Source organism: Chrysemys picta, chromosome 3, assembly GCF_011386835.1.
Source record: "Chrysemys picta bellii isolate R12L10 chromosome 3, ASM1138683v2, whole genome shotgun sequence".
In the NCBI taxonomy this organism is placed as follows: domain Eukaryota; kingdom Metazoa; phylum Chordata; order Testudines; family Emydidae; genus Chrysemys; species Chrysemys picta.
This window is the reverse complement of record NC_088793.1, coordinates 138,576,352-138,602,865: the sequence shown is the minus strand read 5'-3', so window position 1 is coordinate 138,602,865 and position 26,514 is coordinate 138,576,352. Positions and strand designations below refer to the sequence as shown.

The 26,514-nt window shown below is 41.7% G+C and overlaps 1 protein-coding gene across 7 annotated transcripts in view; it reads left to right on the top strand.

Moving 5' to 3' along the window:
- PLD5 (phospholipase D family member 5) overlaps window positions 1-26,514 on the top strand; it is a 261,310-nt gene that overhangs the window by 225,463 nt on the left and 9,333 nt on the right. For all 7 annotated transcript variants that reach the window (XM_042848386.2, XM_008170449.4, XM_008170452.3 and 4 more), the window contains 3 exons: window positions 10,535-10,732; window positions 16,469-16,608; window positions 19,053-19,218. In XM_042848386.2, coding sequence (XP_042704320.1) covers window positions 10,535-10,732; window positions 16,469-16,608; window positions 19,053-19,218 — 504 coding nt within the window. The remainder of the gene's footprint in view (window positions 1-10,534; window positions 10,733-16,468; window positions 16,609-19,052; window positions 19,219-26,514) is intronic.

The following is a 26,514-nucleotide window of genomic DNA, read 5'->3' as shown; positions in this document are numbered from 1 at the left end:
CATCTAATGTGTTATGCACCTCCATGATGTTCTGTCCTGAGCCAAATCTGGTGCGTTACAGGGTAGAATGCCTGTGAGGGACATGTTTCTGTTGGCACTATCCAGCCATCATGTTTTAGGTCTTCTGGGGGATCTTTTCCATTCTGCTTTCATTGGGTCAAAGTCAAAGATGATTCTTGCATGGAAGTTGGTAGGCATTCAGCGCAGATACCACCATAGAGAGCATTCGGTGATTGTTTAAGAGAGTGGGACTTGTTTAGTTAGAAAAGATCTCTTCATTTTACTTGAATTCATACCATTTTATGTTTTTGGTCATTCAAAGATGCTTCATCTGAATGGTGTACAACTGATTTTCAATCTTGACAGTGAAAGGCCATGTTTCAGTCCCATAGGTCAGAACACTGAACACCAAACCATTATGTATCTTCAGCTTTATCTCTTTACTTATCAGGGCGTTTGGTTTGTGAAAGACATTCTTGATGAGGCATCCCATTACTGACGACACTTTTGTAGTGCAGGTTTCAAGTTCTTTCTTGATGTCCCATGCTACTGACGACAGAGCGGAGGTAGGTGAAATCACCGACAATCTCTGCTGAATGGTCTTCCACTAAGATGTTAGAGCCCCCAGCATGTTCAAAGTAGCCAACCAGAAGAATTTTTCCCCAATTAATTTTCAGACTGACTTTTGCCAGTGAGCTTTCCAGGGCTTCAAGTGTAACAACTAGCTCATCTGTTGATTCATCAACTAGTGCTACGTCATCAGGGAAGTTCTCACCATTAAGGTGCATGCCTAAAATGCATTTATTTAGTGTCTGATCAAGTACAAAGTCTATGATGGTATTGACATGTCTGGGGCTGGCAATGCATCCTTGTTGAACACCTGACCTAATTCAGAAGAAAGCAATTTTTTCCTATTTACAAGTATGCAGCTTGAGGTGTCATCTAATAGGAGATGGAACATTCTAGGGAGCTAGTCAGGGAGGCCTGCAGGTTTCAAGATCAGCCAAAGAGATTCCTTGTCAACAGAGTCAAAGGCAGCCTTGATATCCACAAATGAAGTGTGAACAGGGCGTTTGAATTCTTGTGCCTTCGCAATAAACTGGCACACTTTTATGAAGGTTTGCTCCATTGCGGAAAGGCTGGGATTGATGCCAGCTTGTTGCAGTATTCTCTTGTTCCTTAGGATTCCAGCGGGTTGGGCGCTGTGAAGTCAAATTTTATTAATATTTGTGAAACCGTGAGACACTGTAGTGAAGACTTCAATTAAAAAATGCCACAAGGAAATTAATAATTCTGTCTTCAGAGCAAGGTTTGAATAGTGTTTAGTAAATAATGCCTGGAGCCTGTGATACAGCAGGGACAGAGGGTAGCAGCAGAGTGATAGATGGGTGGTATATAAGCCTCAGGATGATCAGGGCCTTATTCCCTGTGGACTGAGGAGAGGTTACTACAGGTTAATTAAAGTACCTGGAGCCAATTAAGGCCCTGCCAGAGACCTAATAAAAAAAACCCTGCTTCAGTCAGACAGGAGGAGAGAAGGAGAGCTGACCATAGGCGCCGACTTCCCCTGTTCCCGATGAGTGCTCAACCCCCACACTGCCCCTGCCCCGCCCTTGCCCCCTCCCCATTCCACCCCTTCCCCAAAGTCCCCGCCCCTTCCCACCCACATTCCACCCCCTGGCCTACCTCTTCTCTCCCTCCTCCCCTGAGCGTGCCGTGTCCCCGCTCCTCCCCCTTCCTCCCAGAAAGTCCTAAGTGCCACCAAACAGCTGTTAGGCGGCAGGAAGCGCTGGGAGGGAGGGGGAGGAGTGGGGACGCGGCATGCTTGGGGAGGAGAAGGAGGTGAGGAGGGGAGAAGCTTGGCTGCCGGTGGATGCAGAGCACCCACTAATTTTTCCCCATGAGTGCTCCAGCCTGGAGGAAAGAGGGTAAGAAGCCCGAGAAGCTGAAGGGTCTTGGACCCGGAGTAGGGAGCAGACCCGGGTCCCTTCCCCGCTCCCCTTCTCTCTTGCACGAGGGCACTAGCAGAGCCATCAACTCCCAAGAATAGGGGCAAGGGGTGGCACCCTGACCCATCACACCAAGGAAAAGTGTGGAACCCACCATAATAGCGTCGGCCATTTACCACAAGCCACACACTGAAGAACGAGGAGAAAACAAAATATTGCATAGCTGCTCATTCAATGAGCACAGTCCATTATGTGCACTGAATAAGGCCAATAGGCCTGTGGAAAAAATAGTATGTGATCACGCAATTAAAGACACCGTCATAAAGCATACACATAAGGGGGCCAAATTAAGGTTGCACGGGCAACCTGAATTCTGGCATTACCTATCTTTTGAGTGCTTGACTTTGTAACCTTGATAATGGTCTTTTAACATATGCATAATATTGGTATGTGTGTCAACAATATATTCTTTGCTTATTTGGACAGTCTTTCTAAAGGTATGGTACTGGTAAATACATTCATTTGGATAAAAGGAGGGATCTCAGTGCTTCTTAAAAGATTTAAAAAGTGTTCTTCAACCATTTTTTTCAAGCTAGTCTAGGCTCCTGGGGAGGCAAGAATTTGTTCTTTTTGGTGTTGGTGATTAAACAATATACATTTGTATAACTATCATAAATATCTGTAGTTTTGTTAATCTTTTTGTGACTAAAATTCACAACTTGAATGGTGCTGCAGCACTGGGCTCATTTATTCCTGAAATAATGCACATGCTAAAAAATAGTATGCATCTGGTATGGAAAAAACTTCCTGAGAAAAGCTAGCATAGCAACATAATCTGAGCGCTGGAAAATCCCAGAAAAGATCCATGCAGCTTCTGAGAGCAGAGTAGAAGATGTTTCTATTTGTGTGTAGTTATTGTAAGATGTTTCAATGTGGCGTATACGCAATTATAGTGTAGAAGAAAACATTGAAACATTCACTTATTACAAAAAATTATTTTAGGAAATAGTTTGTTTAGCAGGAATATCAAAATGAAAGTAAACCATTTAATCATCAATATTATTAAAAATTAAGATATTTTTGCATCCCTTTATGCCACTTTTGTAGAAATTTTACCAGTTTCCAAAATAAAAAGACTCACGGGTTAAGCTTTATATTTTGTACTGCTGGGGGGGGGGGATACAAAATAAGATCTCCTGTTTACTCAGTCCCAGATACTATGACCTAGTCACTTTCTCTTTTTCCTTTGTTTTACTCACTGACTGAGAGGATAGGCAGCCTTTACTGCTGTGTGTGATTTGTACTCATTTTTTCTAGTCAGTATTTGCCAACAGTAATAAAAGGGAAGAGTTATGAAAGAGAGGCAGCAAAGTGTTAGATTTGATTCCTTTTTGGTTTATTGCTTAGTTTTGTTTTAGTTTTTCTTTAATATAAAGTGGTGAGGAACATCTGCACTGCACACACTCATGTTGGTAAGCCAAGTGGACAGATATTGAGTATATGTTTGTTTGTTTTTACCTCAGGAAGCTCACAGAGATTTCAAATGCCAGCTAAGTGTTAGCTAAGGTACTCTTTAATAGTTTGCAGGAAACTAAAATCTGTAGACGTTACCCGCAGTAAAACCTAAGAAAAGGTTATGCTGGAGCTCTCTTTGCCTCTTCACAGTCTTGACACCTTCTTGTATTTTACATCAAGAAGATGGTTCTGTGCATAAGATATATGATACATGCTGGGTTTGTGATGAGAACCACTCTCTTCTGTAATCCTGTTATAGCGGAGACTGCCACAGTAATCCAGTAATCTTATTAAGAAGAATATTTTACAAGGAAACAAATTTGGCTTTATGGAATCGATCCTCCTATCAATATGTTGGTGAGTGATGCAGGTTCTGTAATTCCTATTAATGCAAACTTCCCTTTCCTCCCACATTATTATTTATTATTACTACAGGCCCCTATTAGCATTGTATCTGTGCCTACAATGGGACAAAAACTTCCTATGTGTTCTGCAGGTTTTGTAATGAGTTGTGTAGAAACCATTCTGTATAGCCCTAGTTAAAACATCCTGGAAACATGGGGCTTTTCTACATGGGGCTTTAATCTGCAGCTTTTTGCTCTGTGCCAGGTAACATGCAGTACACAAGCCACAGTAAAAGTGTGCACATGGGACAGCATGCCCTATGTCGATGCACATTTTTCCGTACACACAATGGTGGTTTGCTGCAAACTGCAGGTGTAGCATTTTTGGCGGTTATTCCATGCTGAGCAGTGTGCATTTGTGGGATTTTTCTCACTATGTATAGTGGAAGTGAAGATAGTTCAGATCTTTTAAAAATCCCATGAATCATCTCTCTCTGCCCTATGCTTCCTTTCTGGGTAGGCTAACACCATTTTCTAATTGCTGTTGGTCAGCATGCACCCAGCAATATCCATGCACTATGCTGGCAATCTCAAATATACAGAGGCTGCTTGGGCGGAATTTCAGCACTCAGAGATGGATGAATTGAACTTGGGACTTTGCCTATCACACCTCTGGGCAGATGATGTGGCAGCAGCAGCTCCTCCAGCAGCACCCGAGTCTTCAGCAGCAATGGAACCGGAACATGGACGAGAAAGAAGAGGAAGACACCAAGCATACTGAGCAGCAATGTGGGCTAACTTCCTGGTTTAAATAGTTGATGTGAACCAGTCAGGTTGCTGCAGGGTTTTGTCACTCTGACCTCTTTGAGCAGGCCTTCCTGTGGTATCTAACACTCCAGGAATGGGTGGGTGGTGCTTCATCTGGCTCAACATGGAGATGATGGTTACCCAGGACACCCCTCCCCAACCCCAAATTCTAGACCGATAGATCCTTACACCAGTAAGCTGTACTGTCCAGGGGGTGCAGGATATGGCTGGGTGTTGGTTTACAGTACTGTATTGCCTGCTGCCTTAATAGTAATATGCACTGCAATAGGGGATTGTAGCTCCAGGAATTGCCTCTGTATCACACTATCTTTGACCATGGCAATGCTTTCCTTGGCCACTGCAACAATCTCCCCTGGAAATCTCCTGATCAGGTTATCCCTCCATCCCCAGATACTGCCTCCATCTCTCTGCATTTTGGGGGGTGTTTGGGGACTCTGTATTGATGTTTGCAATATTTCATCACGAGTTTTCCATTTTCTCCCTTTCATATTTGCCAGACTATCCTTGAGGGTCTGGACAATGCAGGTGCCATAGCTGTGGCGGTATTAAAAATAAAAGACAGGCGGTTATTGTTCAAATGCTAGGGAGCCTGTGCTAGCACTTTTTTAAATGCATGTCTAGCTTTACCTCCCTGAGATTCTTCCCAGTCTTGGGAGAACTTTGGAGATGGTAAGTGGTGTGTGCATGAAGAAGGCTGTATTGGGATTTCTGTCTGTGTTTTGCTTTACAGTTGTCCATAGGGGGAGCATTGGGAATTATGTTCCCTGTTTGGCTTTGCAAGCTTTTTTGTGCCTTGGAGGTGCTTATTTATTGTGGGTGGGATTAGCAGGGTGAATCTGGGGATGAGCTGGTTAGTAATCCTTCCTACATCCCCTTTAGGCTTTCCATGATGTTATACTGAGGCAGGGGATTAGGAGGCAGAGAATGGCCTTGTTCAAAAAGGCAAAGGACAAACTAGCAAGATACCTTGTGAAATTATTCCACAAGAATAACGTCTCCCCAGAAGTGTTCCAGGAGTGGAAGGGAGTCACAAGCTATACTGGGGTAGGGGGATGGCTGTGCAGCTATTTCTCAGAATCTCTGAATCAAAATTGAGCGGTTTCTCAGCCTTAGGTTTTGCTTTATTTCCTCTGAAGACATGTTTAAAGTGCAGAAAAAAATAGATAAGAGTATGTAATGATTACTTGAAGCACCTGCTGTTACCAGTCTGTAAAAATGTGTGTTACTGGACATTTACAGGGGAGCTGTAATCTTTGTAGCTTTTAAGAGCATGCATTGCCCATGTCTACCCAATGTAAAGTGAGAACATTAGGCGAACTTCTTTTCTTGTAGCAAGTGATTTAATATTCTTTGAATTTTAATAATTATTTATGGAGATATCCCATCTCCTAGAACTGGAAGGGACCTTGAAATGTCATCAAGTCCAGCCCCCTGCCTTCGCTAGCAGGACCAAGTACTGATTTTGCCCTAGATCCCCAAGTGGCCCCCTCAAGGATTGAACTCACAACCCTGCGTTTAGCAGGCCAATGCTCAAACCACTGAGCTTTCCTTATTTAAATCTGCCATGGGAGTTGGTGGGATAGAGGCTGCGGACATATAGTGCAGCTGACAGCCATTTTGAGGTGGCGAATGGGGCTTTTGTGGGGTGGGGGAGAAGGGAGGGGTGACATTCGCCAGCAGGACTGCTGAAGGAAGGGAAAAGGAAAAATAAATACATGGGCATGTTCCCTCCATTGTGAGGGCCTGAAAATAATTGGTAGTTGGGGCTTTAGCATGAGACGGAGCTGATTGCTTGGCCGGAGTAGCTGCCATTTTGGAAAGGTGTACATTGGGAAGATGCACAAATGGACAGTATGAGCCAATGGAGGGAGGTGGGGACCTCCAACTCAGAAAGGTTTCTAGCTCACATCCACCTGTAGTAGCTGCAGCTGAGCCACTGGGGCACTTGGAACAGAAGCTAGCATGGGAGTAAAACATCGTCATAATACACTGAAACATAATTATTACCAAAATTATATTAAAAGATTTACATGCTGAGGTTTCCTCCATAGGATCAGCCTCCTTAGTCCTTGTTCCTGGTTGCTGCCTGGGAATCAGGCTCACCTTTCACTTGGTCAGCATCAGTGTCCTAAACCCCAAAGAGATCCTGGCTTTCTGGGGAGATCGCCTAACTTCCCTCTTGGTGCTCATCCTCCGATGAGTCTTGCTGCTCATCCTTGGGAGAGCCAGGCAGAAAGCAGCCACCAGGCTTCACAAGGTGCCTGGGTCGTGTGGTTTGGTAAAATCCTGTTGAGCGCCTCAAAAAATGGACAGGTTACATGTCCCCTGCTGGACTTTTTCCTGTTATCCCTCATTTTAATGTAGGTACTCCTGAGCTGTTTGCTCTTTATCCAGCACTGTTCAGCATCCTGGTTGTGGCCTCTCATGGACATCTGTCTATCAATGTCCACAAAAAAGTCTTTATTCCAGTGGCTGGCTGCAAGAGCTTCCTGCACCAATCAGGGGCGGCTCTAGGCACCAGCAAAACAAGCAGGTGCTTGGGGTGGCAAATTACCAAGGGCGGCACAATGCTGGAGCCCCAGCTCCGACCTGAGGCAGTGTCCTGGGCTGGATCCTAACCGTCCTGTTGTTCCCTGACCGGGTGCCGGTGGGGCTGTGCGGCGGGGCAGGGGGAGCCAGCTCAGTGGGGAGTGTGTCCCTGCCGCTCTCCCACGGGCAGTGGCCAGTCCCCCTCATCTTGTGTCATCCATATGCAAGTGTTTTCAAACTGGATTAATTCCATTTAGTTCTAGAGTGGCATTTAAATATTTTAATTATTATATGATTTCTTATTTACAAGCTGCCAAGGAGCTTAGGTCATTATAGACCGTAGTAATTGATCTATCATGATCTAATGGCTTGTATTACACTCTATCTAGCATGCATTTGGTTTTTGTATTAACCTGCTGTGGTGGTGTTTTGCTTCTGCTTCAGTCATCCATTTGCAATGGGATCTAGTTTCAAACATAGTGGAAGTTATGCACAGCAATGTTTCTAAAAGGCCAGGGTCTAAAAAGTCATATGAATTTGCTAAAAGGTTTTCTTCAGTGCAATAAATGAATGCTGTGGGTGTTATTCCGGAAGATGCCCAGTGTGTTCAGCTCCCCGTACACTTGGAGCTAATGGTAATGAGCAGCTTGCAAGATGTCCATTGCTTTCAGGACTAGGACATTCGTTTCTTTGAGCAAACAGGAGTTTGAACATGTTTTATTATAATGATTTCTCAAGAAGGATCCTAGAGATTCCTGCTACACCCACCACTGGTCACTCTTGTTTTCACTTCAGAAGATTTACTTCCTTCATGCTGTGAGTTCTACTTTTTGTTTCTTCATGCTGTGAGTTTTCTCTAGTCTGTTCTTTAGTGGGGTTTTCCTTAGGATATAAGTATCTTCCAAAATTCAGGCTGAGGAATGTTGCTTCACCCAATCAGCTGTCACCCTGGAGGATTTTACCAGGGCAGTAGATCTCTTAAGATGATGCTTGGCTGCATGTTCCAGTCAGAGCAAGTCACAGGGTAATCCTCAAATAATTATTCTTTCAATATAAATCCCTCTCTTTCTACTTCTCCTCTTAAACTATTTTTTAAAAGTCATGTCTATAACAATAGCAGCCCTCACATTATAACAAGGAAGTATTTTCCCCTTAATTGGGCAACATACTCCTTCATGCAAAATCTGTCATTGGCAGATATCCTTACTGGCCATGCCCTGAAATGCCTGCAGGATCATGGGCTTTGTAATTAATTGGGAAAAGAGCAGCCTCTCCTCACCACAGAGTATTCTGCACATAGCTGTAAAAATAGACTCAATGTAGAGGAAGATGTTTCTGTCACAGGAAAGGATTCTTTGATTGCAGAATTGACTAAAGATGAAGAAACGAGAAGGCTGGCTGCTTGATTGCATACAAACAGGGATTGCTCATAATTGTCTTCTAAAATCTAATCAAGTTTTAAATAATGTTAAAAAAACAAACAATAAATGTAGGTGATAAGCATGCACTCTTGAAATGGTTCAGCTCCAATCTGGAAATTGATTGGTTATCACTGGCATGATTGAGTGATTAGCAGATCCCCTCTATCACAGAGCAGCTTTTCTTTTGTCACCAAGGGTATGTCTACAGTGCAAGTGAAGCTGATAGTAGTGCAGGTAGCCATTTCCCTGCTAGCTTTAATCTAGCTAGCATAGGTAACAATAGCAGGATAGACATGGCAGCATGGGCTTCACCATTGGCTAGTAACCCTTCTGGGGTGCCTGCAAATGTGTTCTGGTTTCTAGCCCCTTCTGAGGTCTATGCTGCCACATCTACATTGTTATTGTTACCTGTGCTACCACTGCTACCGTCACATCTTTACTTGCAATGTAGACACACCCTCAACGACTTGGATGGTTTCCTGTTTTTCCATTTTACAGAACATAAGGGGATCTACAAAAACTATTTATAGAAAATTGGTCACTGTCACCCAGCATCATGTTCATTCTGTCGGACCACGCAGTTGGGGTAGTCCCTGAGTTGTCAGATGGAAAGGAACAGAATCCTCTCTTCTAGTTCCCTGCCAGAGAAATCATTACAATGGCTGCAAGCCTGGCAAAGTGAGGTGTATTCTTAGGACATAATTATGTCCTTGTCATTAATGGGAAGAGGGTGCAGAGTGGAATAGTAAAGAGAGTATTGGTAAAATAAAGGACAGAGAGAGCAAATACCACGAATACAGACAAAGGAAAATTGTAACCATATAACTGAGAGAGAATCGAGAAGTAGTCATGAAAAGCTGGTTAAGTTACACAGTCCTAATGTACAGTATAACATACTGTAAGTGAGTCCATTGCAATGGAGATTAAAAAGAAAGCAGCACTGGCAGCACAAACGTGGGGTTAGAAAATAATTATGTACAGCTAATATAATTTCAGATTGTAAAAAAACATTGAGATAAAACAGAAGGCAGGAGAAATCTCAAACATACAGGTAAGTAGACACAGAGATCAGGGTATAGTTATTATGCCAAAGATTATTTTACTAGAATATGTGCTGCAATTTAGAATAATTTCTTTCTGCATACTGAGACCAAGTTGTTGTTTGTTGACCCACAAAATGAACTGTTATAGTACAGTCTACATTCTAAAATGCTAGTGCCACATTTGTGCGTGTTCACAGAATTATGAAATTTTCCACTTTCTGAATTAAGTTAAAAGCTGTCCGAGTCTTGTTGTTTATACAGTTTGATTAAGTAATGTTCATACACTGAAGCTGACTAATAACTTATTTTTGGAGTGCGACATGTTGAGGCCTGATGCTCCCCCTGTATGTGATTTTTCCAGAATAGGTGCTGGGAAATGTACATTTTCATTCATCAGGTTTATTCTTGTAGTTTTCTATCAGGGTGTTAGGTTTTGTTGTTCCTCTCAGCCCACAGAAATGGAATGAAGATCATGAATTCTATTATTGTAAACAAGCAAAAACAAACTGTAAGAGGAGAAGATCTATAGCAACACCTAAGGAAGAAATAGCCTTTATAAATAAGTGGAGGGCATTTCTGTAACAAGTAGATGTCATTCATCAGAAGTTTCTTCGGTGGTGCATTATATTTTATTATGGTGCACAGTTGAGAAAAAAATACATTGAACTTTTGCACACTGTCATATTTTTGTCTGAATCAAGACTTTAGTGTTAGCCATGTAGTTTATGTATTAGCCTTTAACATACCATTGTTGGTAATGTTCTCCACTGTTCTTGTCTGGTGTATATTTCTCTACAGATACAAGATATACTTATGAAAAATGTATTTTACGTGCCTACTGAATATTTCTAAAGATACATGTGTCAGCCAATACCCTGTTAATGGTATGAACTTTAATTTCACAGATGAAAGAACTTGGTGTCATTGTGTACAACTGCAGCTGCCTCGTCCTAGATTTACAAAGGATATTTGCCTTGTATAGCTCATTAAAATACAAGAATAAAGTGCCTCCAAGTTGGTCTAAGAGATTGTATGGGGTGTATGATACTCAAAAGAAACTGAAGCTGCAGCTGAATGAGACAAAATCAGAAGTCTTTGTGTCGGTGAGTTCTTAAGAGAATGTCTGTTCTTTGCTTGTTTAAGTGAGGGTGGGGGGAATATTATTTAACATTTGAATGTTAATGGGACCGAGAAATTTGGCTTCAGTTGAACCTCCCATTACAACATTGTCTTTACTGCATAACTGAATAGAAACATTGGGTTAGTCTGGTGTTTAATACCATAAATGTCAACTATCACATGTCTCTTCACACACACAAAAAGACAGGACACATGTTGACAGAACATGTGAATAGCTACCATGATGCTGCTTACTCCCTGACAGCAGCTCACTGCTGAAAGAGTCGTCGCTACGTGTGCTTCAGCACTCTTGTGTACCCAATGTTCTCTAGGTATAACCTTTCCATTTTTAGGTTTTTAACACCCTGGAAGCATTCCTATTCAGGAAAGCACTTAAGTCCTTGAGAAATAATGGAACTTAAGCATATGCTCAAGTGCTTCTCTGAAATGTGGCCTAACTTAAGAATATACGCACCAGTACTTTTCAGTCACCAAGATAAGCTGTTGAAATTGAGAGTCATGGCAGTGACTGAAACTGAGCTACAGAGAAAGTACCATAGTTACCAACTATACAAGACAGAAGTGCAAGGGAAATCTATGGTTGCTGACAGACTGGATCACTTTCTCATCGGGGAGAAAATAACCATTTCAATAGGTGTATTGTTTGTGGGGAAAATTTGTAACCAAATGTGGAGAAATTCATAGTTTTTTCTCCACTTTTCACATTACATGGACGCAAAGAATAGTAAATTCACTCTGATTTTCATGACATTTTAACTATATGTAGAGCACTGTCATGAATGTAGAGCTTTGAAAATTAACTTTTGTATTGTTACTCTTTCCTTGTACTGTAATTCTCAATATTTTTTCTTATAGTCAAGGAACAACAGGAGAGCCCTCATGTGGCTAACTTATTACCTGTACATTTCAGCTTAGCAAAGAATTTGTAGCTAAATGGATTAATTTTGTATCTAATATTTTAATTATAGCTAGTCCAAATCCTGTTACATTTTTACTAAAATTAGAGCCCAGTATCTATTTTTTTGCTATGTGACTTTTGGTTGATTAATTATCATAATCATCTTATTAACATAGCACTTCCTTCCCATCCCCATGAATGCATCCAGAGTGCTATATAACAACAGAAACTTTTATTTATAGATCATTTGAGCATATCCGACATTGAAACAACTAAAACTGGTTGAGAATGCCCAGTACCAATAGGAGGAGGGGGGTGGGAAGGGATAGGAGAAAGTAAAAAGGCCCAGCATACTAAAAAGCTGTTTTTTAATGGGGAGAGATGGAAGAATAGAATGAGCTCTTGGACTCCCCACAGCAAAGGCATGATTCCCTGTCCACCTAATGTGCAATGGTTGAATCCCTGAACGGTATGTGACCGCATATACCTATTGAGAAGATGCTCAAGGAAGATCTCAAACAGAGCCAGGGCCTACCCCAGTAAGGACTTTAAAAAATCACCACCACCCTTTAGTCCGTCTGAGACTTTATAAGCAGAAGGCAGAGTGGGTGTAATATGATTTTAGTTGTTCAAAACAATTTGCAAACCTGCTGCCCCATTCTGAACAAATGGTGAGTCCTGGTGAAATCCTTTCTTGGAGGAGAATACAGTAATGAGCTGTAGTCACAGAGAATGTGTTGCTATTATGAGGTTATCATAGGGTGAAGAATGACACAGCCTGAGCAAATGGAGTGTGTGGGGAAAGATACCTTTCATACCACATTTAGCATGGTCGTGAGTGAAAGTGACACCAACCATTTCCAAACAAGTCCTTTTGATAAACGCATGCATGAAAGAAGAGAGGACATCCTCATGCTGCAATCCTTAACCCATCAGTGACTCTCCCCTCTCCCAGGAGCAAATCCGCTTCAACGCGCCCAGCCGCTGTATCATATCAGCATTCCTCCTGGGTGGAGACAGAATGTGTAGGGTCTACAGGACAATTATATATCACCAGACCTACAGTGGATATTGTGCTTCAATTTACTCAGTAAGGCCCCATAATTGATACTGATTGATACTTACCATCTCGTTCTGACTTGAACCATGGAAGGGTAGTTCTACACCCACCTCATCTTCCTTTGCTCCCCCATCCACTGTGCTGCAGTTTCTCCTGATAAATCATCTTTTCCTCGTTTGCTTTTTTTCCTATACCACAAGGTTGTCCAGGAAGTGGGAATGAGAAGGAAAGAAAGATGCAGTTTCCAAAACCAGATTCTTCCCTTCTTGAAAACAGGATTTTCAATATATCATTTCTCACACCGGGCAGCATTGTCTAAGCGTCTAAGAAAGGAACTGCAGAAGAATTCTATAGCCAGTTGAAAGGGCACAGAGACGTTTGCTATTAGTATCTAGTTATCCAAGCTGGAATTTGGCCAGGGCAGCAATCCTAATCCTGAAAAAAAATGCCCTGGGATCTTTAATGACCACAGTTGGTCAGAAATTTATTTATATGTCTCTCCTGTAATTATGTTAACAATGTCGTAATGGACAATTTGCATTTCATATCTGTGCGCTGACGTGAATGTTAGTGATAGTTTTATAATGTTTTTTCCGCAACTGTGCTAATGATGGGAATATAGGAAGGTCAACAAGTCCCTTGCCCTTCTATATCCTCTCCTGTGGAAAATGAATATGGTAGACAAGTCTATTAACTTTACTCTGCCAATTTACCCTGTATTCAAAATGCCTCTGGATCAACAATAGTTATCAAACTGCTTCCAAGAGAGACTGCAGCAGCTCTGGATTCTGTAGCTAGTTTGTCTTTTTGCTGTTAACTTGTACCCCTGAGCATTTCTAGAGAGAGAATAGTCTGTTATCTTTGGAGTAAATTAAATTGTGTATACAGTATGCTGAGAAAACAGATTCAGATAATAAAAATAAATCACCTACGTTATATTTTTTATTTTTTACCTTGCTTCCTGAATCTAAATTAATTGTCTTAAAAATTCTTCTCTTCCAGTCTTTCTTGCTGTGTAAGATATGAACATCACAGTAAATCAATGATTCTCCATTCAGGAATCCTCATATTATAGTTGCTTAGCAACAGTACAGTCTTGCTGAGTGGCTGAGAGAGACAAAAGAAAACGCAGTTGCTTTTTCTGAGAATTCAGGGCTCAATCCTGGGACAGCTTGGATACTCTGAACTGCCAGTGATCTTAATTACTCTATTATGGTTTTTTTATTATTAAAATAACACTTAGGAACACCAATCAAGGATCAGGGCCCCATTGTGCTAGTTACTGTACTGACAAATAAAGAAGAAAGCCTCTATACCAAAGAGACAACAGTAGATTAGTTGTCAGGGTGCAACATGTGGACAAAGCAGACAAAGAGAGTGGGGGAAGGTAGGAAGATGAGGTAACAAAGTAAAGAGTTTAGCATGTTCACCACTTGTCTAACCAATGCCTGATGAGAGTGATTTGTAGACAACATGAATGAGGGAGGTTTTAAAGGTCAGACCCTTACAGAGAAGCAGTATCTTTCACAGACTGTGATTTTCTTAGCAATATGTTACCTTGAATAAAACAGTAAATAGGTTAAGGTCATAAACACTAATTCATAATATTTATGAATGATGTGCCCTGTTAGTGTTGTGGCCTGGATACATCTACTACTTTGTAATGTAACCAGTATTGTGAATCTTTAAAGCAAAATCCTGTGATGTATCATGTAACACCTTCCTCTCAAGTAGAGCTTCTTTGATAGCAATGGCTATTTTTACGATTGACCCCTTTGGAAATCTTCCTATACAACTATAATTCTGTATAATGCTCAAACAGCAATTAGATATCTGATTCCCACGTCATAGATTCATAGATTCTAGGACAGGAAGGGACCTCAAGAGGTCATCGAGTCCAGTCCCCTGCCCGCATGGCAGGACCAAATACTGTCTAGACCATCCCTGATAGACATTTATCTAACCTACTCTTAAATATCTCCAGAGATGGAGATTCCACAACCTCCCTAGGCAATTTATTCCAATGTTTAACCACCCTGACAGTTAGGGTTTAACCACCCTGACTTTTTCCTAATGTCCAACCTAGACCTCCCTTGCTGCAGTTTAAGCCCATTGCTTCTTGTTCTATCCTTAGAGGCTAAGGTGAACAAGTTTTCTCCCTCCTTCTTATGACACACTTTTAGATACCTGAAAACTGCTATCATGTCCCCTCTCAGTCTTCTCTTTTCCAAACTAAACAAACCCAATTCTTTCAGCCTTCCTTCATAGGTCATGTTCTCAAGACCTTTAATCATTCTTGTTGCTCTTCTCTGGACCCTCTCCAGTTTCTCCACATCTTTCTTGAAATGCAGTGCCCAGAACTGGACACAATACTCCAGCTGAGGCCTAACCAGAGCAGAGTAGAGCAGAAGAATGACTTCTTGTGTCTTGCTCACAACATACCTGTTAATACATCCCAGAATCATGTTTGCTTTTTTTGCAGCAGCATCACACTGTTGACTCATATTTAGCTTGTGGTCTACTATAACCCCTAGATCCCTTTCTGCCATATTCCTTCCTAGACAGTCTCTTCCCATTCTGTATGTGTGAAACTGATTTTTTCTTCCTAAGTGGAGCACTTTGCATTTGTCTTTGTTAAACTTCATCCTGTTTAACTCAGACCATTTCTCCAATTTGTCCATATCATTTTGAATTATGACCCTGTCCTCCAAAGCAGTTGCAATCCCTCCCAGTTTGGTATCATCCGCAAACTTAATAAGCGTACTTTCTTTGCCAATATCTAAGTCGTTAATGAAGATATTGAACAGAGCCGGTCCCAAAACAGACCCCTGCAGAACCCCACTTGTTATGCCTTTCCAGCAGGATTGGGAACCATTAATAACAACTCTCTGAGTATGGTTATCCAGCCAGTTATGCACCCACCTTATAGTAGCCCCATCTAAATTGTATTTGCCTAGTTTATCGATAAGAATATCATGCGAGACCGTATCAAATGCCTTACTAAAGTCTAGGTATACCCACATCCACAGCTTCTCCCTTATCCACAAGGCTCGTTATCCTATCAAAGAAAGCTATCAGATTGGTTTGACATGATTTGTTCTTTACAAATCCATGCTGGCTATTCCCTATCACTTTACCACCTTCCAAGTGTTTGCAGATGATTTCCTTAATTACTTGCTCCATTATCTTCCCTGGCACAGAAGTTAAACTAACTGGTCTGTAGTTTCCTGGGTTGTTTTTATTTCCCTTTTTACAGATGGGCACTATATTTGCCCTTTTCCAGTCTTCTGGAATCTCTCCCGTCTCCCATGATTTTCCAAAGATAATAGCTAGAGGCTCAGAGACCTCCTCTATTAGGTCCTTGAATATTCTAGGATGCATTTCATCAGGCCCTGGTGACTTGCAGGCATCTAACTTTTCTAAGTGATTTTTAACTTGTTCTTTTTTTATTTTATCTGCTAAACCTACCCCCTTCCCATTAGCATTCACTATGTTAGGCATTCCTTCAGACTTCTTTGTGAAGACCGAAACAAAGAAGTCATTAAGCATCTCTGCCATTTCCAAGTTTCCTGTTCCAAGTTTCCTGTTCGTACCTTTGAAATTACAGCTGTATAGTTTAACATACCAGTGGTTAATATTCTCCACTATGTTTTGTAATTTTATTTGCAAATCTCACCTCAAGATGACAAAAAACACCTCTTTTTTAATTTAAGTGTAACATTTGACTTTTTGTCTTCACAGAATTCTCCCAAACTCTTTTGTCCAAAAGACCGAGTCTTGGATATTGAAGCTATCTACAATGTTATAGATGATGCCAAACAGTTTGTTTATATAGCTGTCATGGATTACCTCCCTATTGTCTTTGACACAAATGCTAAAAGGTTAGTGAGTGTCCACAATGTATTAGCACAGTGCTGCAATGAGAGAAAGCTCTTGCTGGTGAAAATAAATCACCAGGCATTTAGTTACTTGTTATGGATCAATTTCTTAGGGCCCAATTCTGCTCTCATTCAAATCAATGAGAGTTCTACCATTGACTTAACTGGGAGCACAATTGGGACCTAAGACGGAATTCCTAAGTTCTGGGTTCTAAGCTGTGGATCCCCCTATTGGAAGGAGATCAGAATGTGTCTAGTCTGACCATCTACAAGTGACTGAGACCCAGGAAAACAACAGTAGAGCTCACTTCTGTTTCTTATGTTACTGTATTCAGCGCCTAGATACAATGGCTATTGGCACTCTATGAATACCAGATAGTGTCTGTGTGTGTGAAAGAGAGAGAGAACATATTGAAGGATCTAATACACAGTATGGAAGCTGTCATAATTTTATGTTAAAAAAACAGATCTTTTCAAACTCAGCACAGATTGCACTTCCAGCCATATTACATTATAGCTAGCTCATAGCAAAAAAAGTCAAAAAAGTTTATGCACAATGTATTTTTGGCCTAGATTTTCAAAAGTGCTCAGGACCTACAACTGGAGCCAAATCTTAATAAAATTATTCAGCTCCCCTCCCCCCAGTTGGAGCTGAATAAGTGGTTAAATTGAGAACTGCCAAGTATCCAGTAGCTCTCATTGCTCTCAAAGGCAGGTGCTGGGAGCTGAGCCTTTTGGAAATCTGGCCACTTAATTCAGGTGCCGTAATGATAGCTGTTGGCTGCTGGCTCTTTTGAAAATCTATATTTATGCCTTTTTTCACCCTTGCATAATTGGGGGGAAAAGGGTTATGTGTAACCCTTCCAAAACCAGACGTGAGAAATTTGAGACCCACAAGAACATTTTTGGAGAAAGTTACTGTCTAAAGCTATACTAGTGGTTTAAAATGGAATAGATCTTTTATAACTTTAATTATAGTGTTGCTCTGTTAGGGAGGAGGCAAGGATTTTCCCCGCTCTATAGAGGAACCAGTTGATCTGTCCCCCTAGCCTGATTAATTCAGAGATCCATGTGGATTTGAGGGGAAGATCCACTCGAGACACAGGACCATCTACACCAGGGGTCGGCAACGTTCGGCACACGGCTCGCCAGGGTAAGCACCCTAGTGGGCCGGGCCAGTTTATTTACCTGCTGACGCGGCAGGTTCGGCCGATCGCGGCCCCCACTCGCCGCGGTTCACCGTCCTGGTCCAATGGGGGCGGTGGGGGGCAGCGCGGGTCAAGGGATGTGCTGGCCGCGGCTTCCCGACACCCCCATTGGCCTGGGACGGCGAACCGCGGCCAGTGGGGGCCGCAATCAGCCGAACCTGCCACGGCAGCAGGTAAATAAACTGGCCTGGCCCGCTAGGGTGCTTACCTGGCGAGCCGCGTGCCAAACCCTGATCTACACAGAGAGGTCCCTCACAGTTTTACTGGCAGCTTGGCTTTAAACTTGATGCACTGCCATAGCTTCCCCACCGGCATTATCCTCCAGCTCCCATTAAAGGAGTTTCTTTGGCAATCTCCTTAGATTGATGGTAGAAGGGAGCTGCACATCTCCCTTGGGTTTCTTGCTCCTGGCCTGCTCCTTCTCCAGGAGTGGGATCTCTAGACCCATGTTGAGTGCTCTGGGCCAAGGACAGTAGGAATGGTGCCACAGAGACAGCTGTCATATTTGGGTAAGAATTCACTGACTCCCCAGCAATTGGACAGTGACAGTTGGGGAGAGACAGAGCCCTCATGTGAGCAAACTCCCATCCCACCCAAAGAATATAGGGACCCTGCTCTGGGGTATCTCTCTTCCCCTTCTTCCCCCACCCCCCGGCAGGAACTTCTTGAGATTATTATAGTCCTAGGCCTGAGGTCCCAGAATGGGGGAGAGGCTGACAATCAGGGCTTTAAAAAGTAAGACGTTGATAGCTCCTTCTGCTTAAAACTGAGAGAAGTTCTCGCTCTCTCTCTGGCTTGGTTAAGCAGTGCTTTCTGATAGCTCCCTCTCTACTTCGGAATTGCGAGAGCTGCACTTCCTGTTCCAGTCTGCTTTAACACTGTTGAAGACATGTGCATCACTCCGCTGGGTGTGGGAGGACTAGAAGTTCATTTTGCATGAGTCTTTGCATCCACAGGGGCAGCTCTGCAACCATCTACCCGGGGAAGAGCTCGGGCATATTCACTCACACAGGCCAATAGGGTCTCACTGCCCCCAGGATTGGTTGGTTTTGTGTGAAGCAAGGTGACACAGTGGTAAGAGTCTAGCACAGCTCTTCCTGCCATGTCAGTTTGATTCCCTAGACTGCAGACAAATGCTGTTCATGTTTTGTTTAGTTTTCCCTAGTGGGGCTAGGTCTGCCTTGGTAAAAATCTAATTGATTGCTTTTTCCCTGAATGTATTGTGTGCTTTCTCCACAGGTACTGGCCATATTTGGATGGGAAGATAAGAGAAGCACTAGTGTTACGAAGTATTAAAGTCCGGCTCCTCATAAGTTTCTCAAAAGACACTGATCCCCTTACATTTAACTTTGTTTCATCTCTTAAAGCTATTTGCACTGAGGTTCCCAGCTGTAGTTTAAAAGTTGTAAGTATACACCATATGGTTCAGAATAAGTCTAAGACGTTTTCAGTACACAAAAATATACCAACAATAAGTATATTAAGATTATCTGTGTTACTGTGGAAACCTTAAAGTTTCATTGAAAACCACGTGAAATGCATAATTTGGGGCCAAATTTAGCCCTGGTGTACGCACAACTCTTGACTGCAATAGACTTTAATGAACTAGTAGCAAAGGTAAATGCATCATTAACCCCAATTCAGTTCCCTTCTGCATGTGAAATATTTTGTATTACCCTGCATGGTGTTCACTGTAATTTATGATCATTGTGGCCAAGTTACTAGATAGATTTCAGTGATGTGTTACAAACCCTTACAAGTTTGAATTTGGTCCTCTTTTGTAACAATTCCTTTCATTTTACTGTATTGATTACTGAATGCTCTTCAGTTTTGGTAACAATTGTGCAGAATTTGGATCTCACATGGCAGTGGTAACAACTTACGTGCTATAATCATATAATGCAAGTTCCTGGGGACAGGGACTCTCTCTGTTATTTGTTAGTACAGTGGCACTGTTCTGCTAAACCAAACTGAGGAAGATAGTAATACTTATCACTTACATAGTGTGGTGTTTTTAATCTTCAGAGCACTTTACAAACACTAACCAGTCCTAACACTACCCCCTGTGAGGTAGATCAGTAGGAAGGAAAGTTAAATGACTGGCCCATGACTCCATGTGTCACAGCCAGGGTTAGGATTCAGGAGATCCTGGCTCCCAGTCCTGTGTTCAGAACACTAAATCTGGTCTCTCCTGGAGAAACGTAACCAAATGAGTCACAGTTTTATGTCTTGTTTAAATTGAAGAGAATGTGCCATCACTGGACTGCTTATCTGATTGTGGAATAATGTGATCTGACTGTCAAATACACTAGCGCCTTCTTCCTCTTTATCACAGTAAATAAAATAAATGCAGATTTTACATGGACATTATGCAGTTCATTCAAAGTTATGAATGCAGAACAACTATTTCTTGGCCACATTGCACATGCAGTGTATAAAAAAGTATTTAACACCACATGTGCTGCACTTCACAGAAGCGGGTAGAGTTATGATTGATGTTGCACTAAATTTGACATAGTTGTTCATGAATTAAGGTATTTATGAAATTCAGTGAAAGATACTGGAAGTAAAAAAACAGTCCTCTGAGGCACCCATCCCATTTGAGAAAAATCATCTGCTGAGGTTCTGATTTTTTTTTTTCCAGTAATTCACATAAGATGGTTATTGTTAATTAGACTAATAGCTGCTATGGAAGCCTGGTTACATACATCACTGAATGTATGTACTTTTACACTCAGTAAATAAAGCCAACCAATACTAGATCCATTTTCCCTGTGAGGTCTGAATATACCAATGTCAGACTTTATATGTTTTGGGAACAGTTAACACAGTTAGCACAGCTCCCATTATTTTGAATTCCCCTTAAACCATAGGGAGAAGTTACCCCTGAGTTTTAAACATGCAGAAGGAAGTTGGAGCAAATGAGAGCTTTGGCCTTTTGGCACAAGGACTGTTTTCAGTTCCAAGACGGGTTTGGTATGGTGTTCATATGGCTCCTGTGTGAATTACATAGACCCAAGTCACCTGTCCGAGGCAGAGCCTTCCTGCCTTCATGGCATCAGTCTTCCTCCATTCTCTTTTTTATGTCCATCCTTAACTTTCCACAACTTAAGTTTTCTCCACTCCTTGCTCTACTTCCATCCCCTCCTTCTATTCCTCAGGTAAAGCTGTTAAATAATGTAAATAAAATAAAAACTAAAGAGAAAAGTAAAATAAAGTTCTCCAAGATCAGTTCAGGCATTAGTCATCAATGGCTGCAATTCCCATCCCAATCTGCATTGCCTCCATCCTCTTCTTTCAGGTCCCTACTGAATACATTTCTTCCTCGGGACATACAATTGATACACCTCTCGTCAAAAAGTCTTTTAAAACTAAATAGCATAATAATTCCATTATTGAGCCACACCCTGCTGTCACAGCAACCCTCCTGACAATAGTAGCAAAGTTAAGAAAAAGGCTGAACCATTGGGAGAGTAGAAGTTCCTAGGAGCTAATGTTAGTTAGCCTCCAGGTCTATGAGACACATGCAATTAGTATCAGTAATGTTGTTTGTGGAACCTTATTAATACAATTCTTTTAAATGCTATCTTTTCCAGTGCTCAGCCACTAAGTACTTGAGGGAAAATGTAGGTAATTACTTTTTTCTGAACAATTAGAGCACAGAATAGTGTACAGTGTTTGTTAATTATACACAGCATAGTTCCTGTGTTAGTATATTTCCTCTCTTTCTTAGGAAGGCTAATACAGCCTTAGGGCACGTCTTCACTACCCGCCAGATCGGCGGGTAGCAATCGATCTATTGGGGATTGACTTATCGCGTCTAGTGAAGACGTGATAAAATCGATCCCTGATGGCTCTCCTGTCGACTCTGGAAATCCACCGCGGCAAGAGGCGGAAGTGGCGGCAAGAGGCGGCGTGGCAGCGGTCGACTCGCCGCCGTCCTCACAGCCAGGTAAATCGACCTAAAATACGCAACTTCAGCTACGCTATTCACGTAGCTGAAGTTGCGTATCTTAGGTCGACCCCACCGTAGTGAAGACCTGCCCTAAGTCTCCTTGAGGGGATGGCTTTAGGCCACACCCTTCTCCTCACTATTTCCTGCTGGCTAGCTTAAACAGCTCCCTGCTCAGCATTTAGATTTTATGGATCCAATCCTTAGACGCTTAGCTTTCCACATGCATCGTAGAGGGAGCCTAGGCACCTAACTTGGGCTGTAGATTCCACTGTGTGGAAAGGTGCCCAGAAAAATGTATTGTCACATCCAAGTCCCTTCATGGATCTAGCCCATGGTAATTGTCTAACAGAGTGAAGCATAATAAAATCTTTTCCTAATCCCCAAATGCAAAAATGGCCAAATATAATTTTCCCAAATGTAGACAAAAATTCACCTTTTGGATGAACAACAATGAGGAGATTTAATCTCAGGTGGCAACATTTTTATTTTTAAAGCTATAAACTCTTTAAAGGAGAAATGCCTCCTCAGCTTCAAATAGAGCATTACTAATGCAATGCTTTCACTGAAGGTGTATACTGGAGGATTTAGTGTGTGGTACTGAATGCCTTTGGACAACTGACTTGTTTCAATAACAAAGTTCCAGTTGCATTATTGCTTTTGTGAGAGGAGAGAGATTCTGCGAACCATAGCCAGCATGTCAAAGAGTTAATGAGTTATCTGCTTTGCTTGAAGTACACATTACATTTTCAAGACATCTATATTTGTCCTGCTGGGTTCACAGTTTCCAACCCTGCCTGTGATGCTACACAAGTTGCCTAATACAAGTTTTGTCCAATTCAGCCAGTCTGGACATTGGGCTGAAAATATATTAGTAATTTGGCATTAAGATATTACCTTCAAGGCTGATCTCAGGAAGAGCCCACAATTTGCATGTGATAAGAGGCCGGGTAATTTTACCTTAAGTAACATAACTATGCAAGGAAACAAAAAGCAAAACAAAATTACCAGGCATTCAGATCTTGTCATTTGCTTTTCTTCATGAAATCGTCTTTACAATAGCACTTGTGTTCACATAATGGGATGTGCAGACCTTAGGAGCATTAAAAGGTGTTAACACAGGATATGTCTATATACGTTGATAAATGCACCATCTTGGGCCACGGTTGTATCAGTTAAAGAGTCATTATGGCTGCTCTCCCACTCAGCTCCTCCTTTGTTGTGCAAAGAAAAACCCAAGCCTGTTTTTTTTTGTTTGTTTTTTGTTTTTTTTTCAAGGAGGGAGGGAACGTCGGCATGTTTTGTTTTTTAACCCAAAAGCTCAAAGCAGTTCCATCAGCCTATGGACTCCAAAGATGCAGCTTCCCCTCCCTTGGAGGTGGTGAAGTAGAGACAGTATGGTACAGACACAAGTTGCTCAGTATCAACTCTGTTTCCACCAGGATAGACTGTCTCAGCATCAAACCCTCCTTTATTCTCTTGGCCGGGAAGTGCCCCCGTCTCAATGATCTCATCCCAAAATGACCTTGCCTGCCCCTCAAAGATTGCTGAAACTTTCTAACCATCATCTCTGCTTCCTTACCATTTGAGGTTGCGAAGGAATTCTCTAGTGGATTCTTCTTCAGAATATCTTAGACCAGTTCAGAACCAAATCATCCTCTGGCCAAAGTGTGAATTGGCCCTATAGAGTGTATCACTCTAACTCTGCCTCTCAATCCTTTTACTACATGTGTACCTCCACAGTTAACGTTAGTTGACCACTTTCTTGGTCTGAAGAAATTAAGGTTTGATTTGATCTGTATCAGGCCTGGCCATAGCCAGTATAACCTCTTGTGTCCTGTATTTGTCCTCGAATCTATCTACCTAAAAGACTCCTTGAAAGAACCAAAGATATTGGATACTGCTTTATTATTGTCATATTGAAGTACTAGAGAGACATGGTGGGTGAGGTAATATCTTTTATTTGACCATCTTCTTTCTCAGACATGTGTGGCTCAAAAGCTTGTCTCTCTCATATCTCTTTGATCCAGTAAAAGATATTTCTTTACCCACCTTGTTTCTCTAATATCCCGGGACTGACACAGCTACAACTACACTTCATACTATAATGAAGTATGGCAGATAATTTCTAGAACCTTGCTCGATACAAATATTGCTGAAGTATCTGCCATAGCTGGTCAGATCCCGGCTTCAGGTATCATCTTTAAAGGTTCATTTGGCAGCTAATTGCAACATCCTTTACTATGCAGAGGACTTCATAATCATTATTTGAAGCATTCAAATATTTTCTTCATCTGTATCTTCTGGTGAAATCTATTGTGACTTCTAGGGATCTTAATCTGGCTGTTAGCTCTGAGGTGGCACCAAGCATTCTCTTTATCAAGTGCTTGGCTGATTGGCGCTTGCCCACATGCTCAGGGTCTAACTGATCGCCAAATGTGGGGTTGGGAAGGAATTTCCCCCCCGGAACAGATTGGCAGTGAACCTGAGGTGCGGGGGGGGGGGGGGTTGCTGCCTTCTGCAGTGTGTGGGTGAAGGTCACTTGCCATGATTACCTGACTACATCTCACTAATTTCTTTGTCATTGTCAGAGCCTCGAGCATTGTGCACCTCTGTCCCTCCTATTTTCTCCCTGTGGCACATAAATAGCTTAGTCTACTGAGGGCTATGCTACTTTGGTCTAATTTCAGTTGTTGGGTTTAGTGTGTGGGTGTCTGGTGGTGCCGGTGACCCTTCTGTCCTTAAACTCTGACTTGATGACTCTACCCAGACTGATTCCATTTGTAACCTATGGAGGGATGGTTCTTTGTATGAATGCAGCACACATATAAATACTACAGAGCAGCAATCTTATTTCAAATGAACTGTTTTGCTTATTGATTCTCTTTTCTTCTTTCCATGAAAGTATTCATGGCCATCCGCTTATCACTGGGGGTACAATCCAGGTGTTCCTGATACTGTGTATTCAGAAGGGAGTGCACATTTTTGGTATGACGTACCATGTTGATTAGTAGCTACGTGTGTAATTTTGGCTCAAGTCACTCAGTATGTATAGTAAATAAATTCAGTACAAAACCCCCTTCACTTTTTTTTATGAAATACAAAAAAAGACATACAGATGTAACCAAGAAGATTTTGCAGCTTTGAGGGGTGGGGGCGGAGATAGAAAAATTCTTGGCAGAGTGGGCTAAAAATAGCTATTTGCCTCTCATCCAAAGCTACCTATTTATTGAAGCCAAGTCTATCTATTTGAGCATGTGTTCTCGCAGTTTTTAATGTACTAGAGATATTTACATTACAGTTTGCACAATAAATTTTGCAGTATGTGCTATCCTAAGAAAAAGATTTCCATGAAAGTGGTTTTAACTGTTCTAGATACAACATTTTACATCCAGACTAATGTAAAATGCTCTCCCCTCTCTATGGGCCTGATCCAAAACTCATTAATGTCAGTGGAAAGACACCCATTGTTTTCAGTGGGCTTTGGATCAGGTCCTATAAAGTCTTCATGGGAGCCATATATTTTGCTAGTTTACAAGTAACAAGGGTTCTTTTTCTAGATTCTAGATCTGAATTGTGACAGTCAAACTGGGCCCTTCCCTTCTCAGGATCATCACAAGGAATAAAGATTCTGCAGGCCAACTTCTGTTCTGAGTTATATGTACCTCTGCAGGGTCATTGACAATAGTATTACCGAATAGCTGTAAATGAGAGCAGAACTAGACCATGCAACTGCAACTTAATTATTTTATTAGAACATTAGCCAGAATGGATCCAGTTCATTCTCACACTTTGGTGCTGCCTCTGCAGTACTATATGTAAAAATCAAATGTTATTTTAGTTACTAAAGTTGAGTAAATATAACTTAACTCTTCCACAAAGTTAATTCTCTGACCTCTTTCAGAGCCTTCTGGAAAGCCTGTTTCTACTATGGGGCTTATAAGGGATAGTAGGAAGGATAGTGTAGTGGACAGAGCAGTGGGCTAGGCTTTGGGAAACCCAACTTTGAGGCTGAGTTTGGCTACAGACCACACAGAAAGTATGTGACTTTGTATAAATTGTTTAATCTGCCCTATGCCTGAGTTCTCCATCTGTAAAATAGGGATGATGATACCTTGCAGATGTGTTTGAAGGATAAAATGCATTCATGCTAGTGGGATGTCTAGACATTGTACTGATGAGAGTCATCTAAGAACCTGGATAGATAAAAATTACCAGCTGTTAATGGTTAGGTAAATGGAAAGTAGGGATTATTGATACTAGTTTCATTTATTTGCTACAGTTAAAAAAGAAAAAAACGGATGTGGGCATAGCAAGTCTATATGATCATGTGTTTCTATCACTGTTACTTCTGGTCACTCCAGTTCTTTGGTACACCCATCTTGTTGCATCTTTTCTTAGATGTAAACTCTTTGGGGTGAGGACCATGTCTTCCTGTGTACAGTAGTTAGTGCAGTTCCCAGGAAAACTGGGGATGCCAAAGAGGGTCCTGTGGCACCTTTAAGACTAACAGAAGTATTGGGAGCATAAGCTTTCATGGGTAAGAACCTCACAGATGCAAGGCATCTGAAGAAGTGAGGTTCTTACCCATGAAAGCTTATGCTCCCAATACTTCTGTTAGTCTTAAAGGTGCCACAGGACCCTCTGTTGCTTTTTACAGATTCAGACTAACACGGCTACCACTCTGATACTGGGGATGCCATGTCACTATAAATTACCTTTATCTGTGGGACTTTGTGAGTCAGCATT